Source organism: Pogona vitticeps, chromosome 1 (genome assembly GCF_051106095.1).
Source record: "Pogona vitticeps strain Pit_001003342236 chromosome 1, PviZW2.1, whole genome shotgun sequence".
NCBI lineage: Eukaryota > Metazoa > Chordata > Lepidosauria > Squamata > Agamidae > Pogona > Pogona vitticeps.
Genome location: NC_135783.1, coordinates 281,595,167 through 281,607,800, shown reverse-complemented (window position 1 = coordinate 281,607,800; position 12,634 = coordinate 281,595,167). Strand labels below are relative to the sequence as shown.

General features: G+C 46.1%; 1 protein-coding gene across 5 annotated transcripts in view; it reads right to left on the bottom strand.

The window, feature by feature from the left end:
- CAPRIN1 (cell cycle associated protein 1) overlaps positions 1-1,220 on the bottom strand; it is a 48,848-nt gene extending 47,628 nt beyond the window's left edge. For 4 of the 5 annotated variants that reach the window (XM_020782828.3, XM_020782831.3, XM_020782829.3 and 1 more), the window contains exons 1-2: positions 1,039-1,220; positions 308-552 (exon numbers count right to left, since the gene is read on the bottom strand). In XM_020782828.3, coding sequence (XP_020638487.3) covers positions 308-544 — 237 coding nt within the window. In that variant the 5' untranslated portion in view covers positions 545-552; positions 1,039-1,220. Of the gene's footprint in view, positions 1-307; positions 553-766; positions 936-1,038 lie in introns of those variants that run through there. The other variant, XM_072985937.2, reaches the window with a different exon arrangement.
- Between the last annotated feature and the right edge of the window lie 11,414 nt (positions 1,221-12,634).

The following is a 12,634-nucleotide window of genomic DNA, read 5'->3' as shown; positions in this document are numbered from 1 at the left end:
CAGTTCGGGCCTCAAGAACAAAGGGAGAAGGCCGTGCCGCCTTGCCTTCCCCCTCCCTCCTTGCTTCGAAAACAAAAGGCGGCGGAGACTGCGAGAGGCGGAGATAGGGGGCTTACGCTTACACACACACACACACACAAACATATACGGGGAGAGGTATTTGGGGCTCTATCCCGCCTCTGGGCTCTCAGTCGTAGTGGGGACTAGACCTCCCACCCACGCACCCACCACTCGTTGGTAAGCCCCACAGGCACTTAAGCGAAGGGAAAGGGAGGGAGGGACTGAGGGAAAGGGGGTCTCTCCCCACCTTTTTCTTCTCCAGGTTGCGCAGTTTCTTGTCGATGACCCCCAAAATCTGCTTCATGGCCTCGGTCTGCACCGAACTCGTGCTGCCGCCCGGGACCGTCGCCGCCGCCGTGGCCGCTGCCTGAGGAGGAGCCGCCGCCGCCGCCGCCGGAGCCCCAGCCGCGGTCGCCTCGCTCCCGGCTTTGCCGCCGCCGCTGCTGCTGCTGCTCGCCATCGCGCTGTTGGTGGCCGAGGGCATCGCTTCAACTGAGGAGAGAACAGCGCGTTACGGGACTTGGAAGGGGGGCGGGAAGAAGCCAAAGCGGGCGACCGGACAGGCCGCCACAAGTGACACAAGGCCGGGAAAAGAGAGAGGGCGCCGCGTCCCGCCAGGACTTCCTTTTATTCTTCCACAGACCCCCGTGTTGTTTTCCCACGCTCCCCCCTCCTCCCGTTTTAAAACGCGTGACCCGGGCCGCACCTGTCGACGCCGGTCCCGTTCTCCCCCTCCCGCCGCCGCCGCCCACGACTCCAGGCGACCTGACTGACTCGCAGGATCCGCCGGCGAAAATTAGGAAAGGGCAGGAGAAAAAAAGAGCCCCTCTCGCGCGAGCGCGTGCCCGCCGCCGCCCCCCACGTGACTGGGCCTCCCCGCCGCAGCGTTCTTCCCTTTTCCTGCCTCGTTTTTTTCTCCCCCTCCCCCACAGCTATCCAACGGTCCTCTCAAGAGAACACCCCCCCGCCCGTCCTCACCGTGTGAAATGCGCGCGCGCCTGGGGCTGAGTGTATGAAATTTAAGTATCCCAGGGAACAAGGGGATGGCTCAGTGCACTCTCGCTGTGGGCGAAGGGTCGCCTCTACCCACTCCAACCCCGTCACTGGCACGGCTCCTCCTGCTACCTCTGCACCGAGACTCGGTTGGGGGGGAAAAAAGGAAAGAGACAGCAGAGAACGCGCGCGCGAGGGAGAGAGAGAGAGAGAGACAGGGCAGGGCAGGGTGCGAGCGGCGGGGTCCTCACGGGCTGAGGCTGCCCCGTGGAATGCCTGATAAGGAGCCGTGCAGCCCCAACCTTCCCGCTGTCTCCGGAGTGCGCCTTCGCAAGAGCCTGTATAGTGTGGGCGCCTGTCTTTCAGGCACTCGGCCACCTAAGCGTGGAGCACAATGGTGAGGACAGCCCTGCCGAAAGACCCCGGGGCGGGGTTCAGCTGGCCTGGCCTTCGCGTGGGGAAGGCGGTGCGCTCTTTTTTTGGGAAAGTGCCGGTTGGAAAGGGACGCCTTTGCTGTAGGGGCGGTTCTTTAGGAAGGAACGGTACCCCGGTGGTACGAACGTGCCCACTGTAGGCCGAAGCCTCCCCCTCACCCACTTACATGCGAGGAACTCCTCTTCCCCCCCTCACGAACCTCTGAATATGTGAGACTCTGGTAGAAACTAATGAATGTGGACTCCTCCAAGTTGTTGTTTTGAGGTATTCCAAAAATGTGGCATTGAGCACACGCGAACGAACGGTAGTACGAAAGCAGAAACGATTAACATAAACAGTAAGCATGAATCGGATAGACAAGATTGAATGGATCAATCGAAACTCTTAATTGTATAATATCTGTTGAATTTCTCAAAGGAAGCAAACGGAGCTTTGACACTCTCTAGGACTCGTCAGGTGTTAATGTTAGAGAAATCGGGAAACTATACTTTAAAAAAAAAAAACAGTGTTCTGGATGTTAAGCCATTATTCCTGGAAGCAGCCTAGTAAAGCATGATGGAGATTGCGGCTCCCGTGCAAAAGAAAGATGTCAAGGTACTAGCACGTAATCCATCCCCTTCCTGTACAAAGACTGTATCGTATGTGGATGTCTCCAACAATGCTACTACAGTGTTTAGAAAACAAAACAAAACTTCCAAGGTATCGTTTGGAACTTGTTCAAGGAAAATTGACAGTAGCATAAGGGTTTTTTTTTTTTTTTGCAGGAAACGTATTGTGGAATACTCAGTTAAATTATAAAAGGCTTTGCAGCACTTTTGGTCATACTACTACTTTTGAAATTAAATGTTAAGTGTTTATTTGCATACCCTTTCTTGGTGTTTTCATATCAGTAGTGCTCAGGAAAAAGACTTAAAAATTAAAAATTACATTTATACCGTAGATAAAAGTGTAAAATGTATTTCTACTAGATAAGGAAATGGCTTGAATTTTTAAGACACATAAGTTAAAGAAACCTGAGTTCTACAAACACAGCATGAAAAAGATATACTCTGTGCAGGAGTAAAACATAGTGACGGGGTTGGAGTGGGTAGAGGTGACCATTTACCCACAGCAAGAATGCACTGAGCCATCCCCTTGTTCCCTGGGATGCTAAAATATACAAAATGCAATTTAAAAAGTGTACAACAGATAACTGTATACTAGTTATAATATATGGGGAGAATCAGGTACAGCATTTTATAGCTATCCTTTGAATCTTTGGATCGTCTAGGGCAAAGGTCCCCAACCCCCCAGTCCGCTTCCCGGTGCTGGTCCATGGCCTGAACTGGACTGGGCCGCCAAGATAGACCTCCCACCCCACCCCCACATGCACTCACCCCCAGACAGCGCATTTGCACCTGCATGTGCGCTCCAGCATGCCCATGTGAGCGCCGCACCGCCATTTGCACATGCGCACGAGCGCCCAGAGAACTACGCTGCCGTTTGTGCATGCGAGCGAGCAAACACTTGTGTGCATGCGCAAATGGCAGCACAGCACTCGCACGGGTGTGCTTGTGCGAGAGAGCGAGTGCACTTATTCACACATGCGCACGAGTGCGAGGGGTGCCCCATCTTCCGTAGCCACAGACCGAAAAAAGTTGGGGACCCCTGGTCTAGGGCAAACTGGTGTGGATAGGGTCTTTGGGGTATAGGGGGTCCTTCCTACATATTTGTAAACATTTGTAAACATTTCATCCCTTCGGTTGGGACCACAAAATTTCTCTGTGCTCAACAATAAACCACCCTCATGCTAAAACCCTGAAACTTATTAGAATTTTCACATGTTTGCGCAGAGTTGCTACAGTGTTATTTTCTTAAACGAATAAGAAGGCAAAAATTGATTTTGTTCCATTGGCAAATTAAGGAAGTTGCCATAAGAATATTATCTGCAACTCATAAACAGCCACAAAATGCTTTCAGTGGCTCAAATTAGAAAGAATCTGAGAGACTGTGGTCTCTAGCAGTCATTTGTCACTGTTCCAAATATGTAATGGTTGTGATAAAGAGATCTGGAAAGCTCTTACATGTGTAATTTTGTTTTCAACTTTGCATTCATAAATATTTTACTAACTTTTTTATTTCAGTTATGAAATAGCTTTAGAGAGATGTTGGAAGGACTGTGCCAAGTATACAAGAAAGGGGATAGAAGTGTCAGAAAGTTGCTTGCATGTAAAAGCTTAGGAAATTTCTCTCCTTCAGAAAGAAAGGGAGAAGAAATATTTCAAAATATTTAAAATATAATCAACAATTGCAGTCTGTAACAGGAAATATTCAAAAATCAATGTCTATCCTTATTAGTGGAGATATGTTGCCATACAAAATGGCACTATTTTATCATGTATACAGTATTATTTTATTTATTAATCCCATTTATACCCTGAGTTTCCTCCAAGATACAAAGCTATTTTTACTTCACACCTGAAAAGCACTATTTTACTTCACACCTGAAAAACACTCATGGGGCTATTATGATTCTCATAATAGCCCCATGAGTGTTTTTGGAGCACGCCTTAAAACCTTTAAGCCCATAGATTCCTTAATATATATTTATATTTATAAAAGCCCATCAACTGCAGTAGTTAATAATTAGGTCTGTTGGTAGGCAGGGAAATCTCTCATGGAGTTTTAACTCTGTAAGGAATGCGAAGATTGCAAAAATGTCGAGATTGAAACTATTACGCTTACTTAACAAAAGATATCTTTTTTGCCAAGATCATTCATCTTAACAGTAGTGAGTCTGCAGCTGCAGAAAATGATCTGTTATACGTCACTGATCCCACAGTTGTTGGACAATATCCTTCTTGTATATTTGCTGCTAAAGTCAATTGGGAGTGTAAGCTTGAATTTATCATAGTTTAAGAACTTCTATTTTAACCAGTTTGGAGCAGGCTGCCATATTTAGTGATTTGGAAATATATGACTGCAAAATATTAATAGTCCCTCAGGTATAAATTTACATCTGTGAGATCTTGCTTGGCTCAAATGCATCTGATTATGAACTACAAAAATTTAGAACAGTTCAGCGCATCAGAAAACTTTTTAATCCTTTCACTTGATACTGTTTTTGCAGTATCTTTTAAGATGTGGAGAACAGGTATATTACCTCACTTAAGCATTTGTTATGCTTATTATGCATAATACATTTGACTTTTAAAATTACCAACCATCTGATCCTGGGCAAAGGTAAACAAGCTTAAGTTCATTTACTGAACTGCCCTTAGGCATGTCTAACAGCATAGTATCATACATTCCCTGTATGCACACCCTTATTTGTGTGCATACAGGGAAGAAAATAAATGGATAATATACTTCAGAGCAACTGTATGCAAAACTGTACAGTAGTTTGGAATCAAAACAGCATTGTAGGACTATCTGGAAGTTGAGCCATGACAACTGGACTTCTTTCTTTTTAGGTTGAAATGTTTTACTACTCATCCAAGTAGCTTCTTCAGTCTGAGGAGAGTTGGAAGGATGCCCCTGATATATTCTGCAGATTGGTTCCATTTCCCCCTGTTCTGATTAGTCTCTAGATGCATGAAGGACTGGGGGTGAGTGAAAATCCCACTTTTGCAGTCCTTCTCCACCGACTGTCATGGATTGTTAAGAGTAGCTAACAGTGGTCTTTCTGGTGTTTGTGGTCCTGATATTTCTGGGGATGGATGAAAGGGCAGCAAGATAAATAGGAGACAGATTGTATCTAAGATCAGACCAGGAGGAAGAAATCTAGTTGCCATGACTCAACTTCCAGATAACCTTACCAGCTGAGAATCTTCACAAAAACACTGTAGGACATTTCTTATGGACTAGTCGAGTAGTTTGGATGTATGATTTCAGGAAACATCCCTTCAGTTGCTTATTTATGCCAACACTACAGGGATATGAAATGTGTGACCCTCCAGGTGCTGCTGGTTTACAGGACAATTTTTTTTATAAGCTATGCTGATAGGAATGATGGGAGTTGCATTCTCGCAACATCTTCAGAGCCACACAATTCTTACCCTGCCTATATAATATGGAGAAAAGACTATGTTGGTATTACGCTTAAAGGTGATTGTCAAAGGAAAAAAAAGTGTTGGCTGAGACATGATGCTGGAACATCTCTTTGAGGATAATCTGACAGCAATGGTAAATGAGTCTTGTTAAAGAGCTTATGTTGAGATTCCAACATTTAAAGTTATGTTTCAACATGTATTAGAAATAATTTGCCTGGAAAGGTTACACTTGGGTGTACCTTGAATAAATGCAAATGACTACAGTATACAGAAATAAACCATATATTGACCGAAATCCAGTAGTAAATCACAGCTGGAATAGGCCCATTGAATTCAGTAGAGATGTGGGTTGACAGCTCCTCAAGTTCCATAGATTCTAGCCGTGGCTTACTTACTGAATTTAAGACAGTATTTCATGGGACAAGTTATTTTAGTTCTGGCTGTAATTGATTAGTCTCAGGCTACTTTACCATGCAGCATATCTGATTCCTTATTTATAAGTGTATCTTTAGGACCTTACGTGGTGGAAGTACATGACATGAAAATAGTGGCTTGGCCAGACATGGTACTAGGCATCTTGAAAGAGAGGTACATGCAGTTTGAAACAACCCAAACCTTAATTTTGGTATGCAGAAACGTGTATATTTTAGTACTTTTCTCACACAGTTGATGTGTTGAATAAGACATTGGAGACAGGTAATCAATTGCAGGGAGTGCCTGATCACCTTGTCTATCTCCTGAGAAAACTATATGTGGGACAGGAAGCAACAGTTAGAACTGGATATGGAACAACTGATTGGTTCAAAATTGGGAAAGGAGTGTGGCATATCCCAGTAGGTCTGGGTTCTGTTTCTGAGTTCTGGGTTCTGTTCTCCCGTGCTGTCATCCTGCACTGAGCCAAATTCATCCTCAGAACCTTGGTCCACCTGTGGGTCTTTCACTTCACCCATTTCTGCCATTTGGCTTCGAGTCAAGGGCATAATCCCCCCCCCAGAACAGGCTGCTTTCAAAAGTCAAGCCTCAAAATAAAGCGACCACTTTTTTTTTTCTTTTGCCTCAGAACCAGCTTTCTATAGATTGCTGCTGTTCTTCAGCACTAACTTGCAACTGTTGCAAGCCAGAGTCTACCCCCTCTGCTAGGCCTCTCAGCAGGCAGGCTAGATCACTGCTACTTCACACAGTTTTGCCTCAGCTTTTTCCCGCCAAAACAGGTTGCCTCAGAGCTCCCTAATCTAGTCCCCAGTTGGCACGTTCTTCCACTAGCGCACCTCCCCGTGAGGTACGCCTAGAAGATTACCTACGCGCCCCAGATTGTCCCTGACTAGACCCCCCTTGCTCTGGGCACACTTGCCAAGGGTTTGCTGTACCACTGGACAACTGGACCAGTCGTATCCCACACGCTGGACACCAATCAATGTGACAAACCCAGACCTACTGGGATATGCCACAGTTTCACTAAGCTGCCACCAACCATTCCCTATAAGAAGTCACACAGACCAGGGATGGATTTTTAACAAATAAAAGAACAAGGTTTATTAAATAACACACAGGGAAAAATAAAATGATCAGGTGAATAAGATACAGTAACGTGGCTTAGTCTCAATCATACATACACACAGTTTGGTTCACACAGAACACTTAACTTGAAGCACAGACCCTGAACCTATCAGTTCTGGCTAACCATACAGACACCTGAACCTATCAGGTTGGTACTGACTGACACACAGTAGTACCCTGTCTGACACACAGACTCCCACACCAGCTTCTTCTTCCCAGCTGCTGCTTCTTCTAAGCTTCTCCACACACGCTCCACATATATATACAGTACAGCCCCTCCTCCTGATGTCCCGCCTTCCACTCCCCATAGGATGGAACTTTCCCTCCAAACCCATGACAGACAGGTAACATCAGTGCTGTATGTAACACCTCCCCTCTTTATAAGTTGTTTTGTAGGGGGAAAGCTAAGGTGCTTTTCTCCAAAAAAACAACCTGGTTAAAACACACAAAAACAGTTATACATACAATATCATACTTACTTATACTTACACTCTAAGTTAAACATTTACCATTTTCAATACATCAAGTTACCTTTATTCATACAAACCAAGTTCAAAAAAGCAGGTACATTTAACCTTTGGTCACCAGCATATATACATAGTCCATGTTTCTTTCGCCGTCTTCATTCTTCGGGTCTTCTTGACAAGGCGTCAGCAACACAGTTCACTGACCCTTTGACCACCTTCACTTCAAAGTCATAGTCTTGCAGGTTTAAAGCCCACCTCATAAGTTTACTATTGTGGGATTTCATTGTCTTTAACCATTGCAGTGGTGAATGGTCAGTGCACAGAATAAAATGTCTTCCCCAGATGTAAGGCTTGGCCTTCTGGATCGCGTAGACTATGGCCAGGCACTCCTTTTCCACGGTTGCCAAATGTCTCTCACCTTTCTGGAGTTTCCTACTCAGGTAGGACACTGGATGCTGGTCACCATTCTCATCCTGGCAAAGAACTGCTCCTACCCCGCTGTTAGACGCATCGGTGTAGATGATGAACTCCCGGTCGAAGTCTGGAGCACGCAGCACTGGATAGTTGATGAGGGCCTCCTTCAACCTCTGGAACGCCTCCTCACAGTCGCTGGTCCACGGGATGCGGTCATCAGTCTTCTTCCGCATCAGATCGGTCAGCGGAGTCGCTATCTCGCTAAACCTCGGGATGAACCTTCTGTAGTAGCCCACCAACCCAAGAAATGATTTGACTTTTCTCTTGGTGTTGGGTCTAGGCCAATCACGAATGGCTTCTATCTTGGCCTCTAGGGGTTTGATCACTCCTCCCCCTACCATGTGACCCAAGTATTTTATTTCTGGGCTACCCAGCTGACACTTGCTCTCTTTGCAGAGCCTAGGCCAAAGCACTTCCTCCCCTGGGTTAAAGCGCCTCTCCCTGCCTTCCTGGTCATCCCAAGCTTTCTTTCTGACCTTTTGAGCTTGCAGGGTCTCTGCTGCTAGCTCTAGGTTTCTCTTTAGGTCATTCCTTAAGGTGTCTATAGATATCACAACGTCTTGTGGGTCATCCTGGGTGATCTGCTCCCAATTTTGTTTGATCAAATCAAGGGGCCCTTTCACCCTTCTCCCAAATAAAAGTTCAAACGGACTGAACCCGGTACTGGCTTGTGGCACTGATCGATAAGCAAACAAAAGGGATTGCAGCTTCTGGTCCCAATTGTTTGGATTCTCTGCCAAGTAAGCCCTAATCATGCGCATTAGAGTCCCATTGAACTTCTCAGTTAACCCATTACTTTCAGGGTGATAGGCAGTGGTTTCCTTGTGCTTAATTCCACAGATTTGCCATAAGCGTTTCATGAGCTTCGATGTGAACGATGCGCCCAAATCTGTGATTATTTCTGAGGCAAATCCCATCCTGGACATATACCCCACCAAGGCATCTGCCACTGTGTTAGTTTCAATGTTAGTCAAGGGTATGGCTTCAGGGTACCTCGTGGCATGGTCCACAATGGTGAGAATGAACCTGTTCCCCCTCTTTGTGGCCTTGGGCAAAGGTCCCACAATATCCACCCCTATGCATTTGAACGGAGTGTCAATCACAGGCAAAGGGCACAACTTTGCTTTGGTCCTGTCGCGGTTATTCCCCTGCCTCTGACACACATCACATTGTTTACAGAACTCCTTGATCTGCTTCCCTATTTCAGGCCAGTAAAAATTCTTTGTAATTCTCTGTTGTGTTTTGTTCACCCCTAAGTGCGCAGCAAACATGTCAGAGTGCCCCCTTTTTAAGATCATGGGGCGATACTTTTCAGGTACCACCAGCTGACTTCTGATCCCATCTCCCCCTTTTGAGATATTCCTCAGGGTCTCTCTATATAAAATCCCCCTTTTCTCACAAAATCTCACTGGGGTTTCAGTTGTTAGCTGGGCGTCTGTCACCTGTTCAAAACACTTTTGGAGAGTGGCGTCTGCCTTTTGCTCTTGGCCAAATCGGCTGTCTGTGGTTAAGGTTTCCACCACAGCTTCGGAACTCCCCTCTGCTTCCGTCTCGGGCTCATCAGTACCCCCCTGAACTGTCCCCGTGGTGGCTTGTGAACGTGTAATCACTAGCACCCGTTTCACATGTTCAGCCAGGTCATTTCCCACGAGCACGGCTGCTGGCAGAGTCGATGAAATCGCTAGCCGCCAAACTCCCCTCCAGCCTTGAAAGTTCATAGGTACCTCAGCTACTGGCAGCGAGATCACCTGTCCCTCAATCCCTGCCACCTTTATGCTCTCATTCGGGATTATATACTCCCTAGGAATAATATCTGGATGGCACAGGGTCACCTGGGAACAAGTGTCCCTCAGCCCCCTATACTGATGGTCAAGTATTCCTACGTCCACCCCTGCTGTTTCAAACAACTGTGAATCTGTTCTCACAAGTAAGCAGCGCTTGACCTCCACAAGAGGACCATTTTCCTCAGCCTGATCAGCAGATGTCACTGTTCCAGATTGAGTAGCCATGGCAACAGGCTCCCTCAGTAACAAGGAGCTTTGCTCTTTCTGGACACAGAACACAGCTTTTGGCTTGGTTCCACTCAAATCATGAGGCACATTTCCTTTTATCTGCTTCCATTTCTCACACCCTGAGATTAGATGGCCCTTTCCCTGACAGAAATAACATTTTCTGCTGTACTTGGAGTCTTTCTCCTCTGGTTTTGGTTTTCCCTCCAAAATCTGAGGTCTGGACTGGCTCTGCCCAGAAGTTTTATCAACAAAATGGCCGCCCATTTTTGGCGGGCTCTGAACCAACCCTTTGGAGTACTTAGGGTCCCATGTTTCCCTCATGTTTTCTTCAGAATAATTCAGGTTTTGATGTTGTGCCTTAACCTGTGTGCCTTCTTTTGGTTTCTTTTCTAGCTGCAATTCCTTCTCTTTTATTCTCAAATCCAGCTCCTTTTGCTTAGCCTCAAACTCAGCCCTGATCTGTAAAAGTTCTTCCTCAGCCCTAGCTTTTATCTCTTTTACTTTTTCTTCAGTCTTATCTCTGATTTCTTTTAATTTAATGTCTTTTTGCTGATTATATTTTTCAAGATCTTGCTCACTTTGTCTGACCTGAGCCTCATACTTTTCTTTCTTTGACATTTCTTCAACTGATAAATCGTTAATAAACGTATTTAGGAAATCTAATTCTAATTGTACCATTCTAATTTGGTGTTTCAGTTCCATCTCTTTTATCCTCATGGCCATTCCCCTTTTCTTGGCATCTGCCTCTGCCTGACTGATTTCAGCTCTTTCTCTGGCCTCTATTTCAAATTGCCTCATCCTCAGTTCATGCTGTTGGGCTATAAGCATTTTTCTGAGTTCTGGGTTCTGTTCTCCCGTGCTGTCATCCTGCACTGAGCCAAATTCATCCTCAGAACCTTGGTCCACCTGTGGGTCTTTCACTTCACCCATTTCTGCCATTTGGCTTCGAGTCAAGGGCATAATCCCCCCCCCCCAGAACAGGCTGCTTTCAAAAGTCAAGCCTCAAAATAAAGCGACCACTTTTTTTTTTCTTTTGCCTCAGAACCAGCTTTCTATAGATTGCTGCTGTTCTTCAGCACTAACTTGCAACTGTTGCAAGCCAGAGTCTACCCCCTCTGCTAGGCCTCTCAGCAGGCAGGCTAGATCACTGCTACTTCACACAGTTTTGCCTCAGCTTTTTCCCGCCAAAACAGGTTGCCTCAGAGCTCCCTAATCTAGTCCCCAGTTGGCACGTTCTTCCACTAGCGCACCTCCCCGTGAGGTACGCCTAGAAGATTACCTACGCGCCCCAGATTGTCCCTGACTAGACCCCCCTTGCTCTGGGCACACTTGCCAAGGCTTTGCTGTACCACTGGACAACTGGACCAGTCGTATCCCACCGCTGCCACCAATCAATGTGACAAACCCAGACCTACTGGGATATGCCACAGTTTCACTAAGCTGCCACCAACCATTCCCTATAAGAAGTCACACAGACCAGGGATGGATTTTTAACAAATAAAAGAACAAGGTTTATTAAATAACACACAGGGAAAAATAAAATGATCAGGTGAATAAGATACAGTAACGTGGCTTAGTCTCAATCATACATACACACAGTTTGGTTCACACAGAACACTTAACTTGAAGCACAGACCCTGAACCTATCAGTTCTGGCTAACCATACAGACACCTGAACCTATCAGGTTGGTACTGACTGACACACAGTAGTACCCTGTCTGACACACAGACTCCCACACCAGCTTCTTCTTCCCAGCTGCTGCTTCTTCTAAGCTTCTCCACACACGCTCCACATATATATACAGTACAGCCCCTCCTCCTGATGTCCCGCCTTCCACTCCCCATAGGATGGAACTTTCCCTCCAAACCCATGACAGACAGGTAACATCAGTGCTGTATGTAACAAGGAGTACGACAAGGCTGTATATTGTCCCCCTTCTTATTTAACTTACATGCAGAATACATCATGCGAAAGGCTGGACTGGAGGAATCCCATGCCGGAATTAAGATTGCCGGAAGAAATATCAACAATCTCAGATGATACCACTCTGATGGCAGAAAGTGAGGAGGAATTAAAGAACCTTGTAATGAGGGTGAAAGAGGAGAGTGCAAAAAACGGCCTGAAACTCAACATCAAGAAAATTAAGATAATGGCCACTGGTCCCATCACCTCCTGGCAAATAGAAGGGGAAGATATGGAGGCAGTGACAGATTTTATTTTCTTGGGCTCCATGATCACTGCAGATGGAGACAGCAGCCACGAAATTAAAAGACGCCTGCTTCTGGGGAGGAAAGCGATGACAAACGTTGACAGCATGTTAAAAAGCAGAGACATCACCTTGCCAACAAAAGTCTGAATAGTTAAAGCTATGGTTTTTCCTGTTGTGATGTGTGGATGTGAGAGCTGGACCATAAAGAAAGCAGACCGCCGAAGAATTGATGCCTTTGAATTGTGGTGCTGGAGGAGGCTCTTGAGAGTCCCCTGGACTGCAAGGAGAACAAACCTATCGATTCCAAAGGAAATCAACCCTGAGTGCTCACTGGAAGGACAGATCCTGAAGCTGAGGCTCCAGTACTTTGGCCATCTGATGAGAAGAGAAGACTC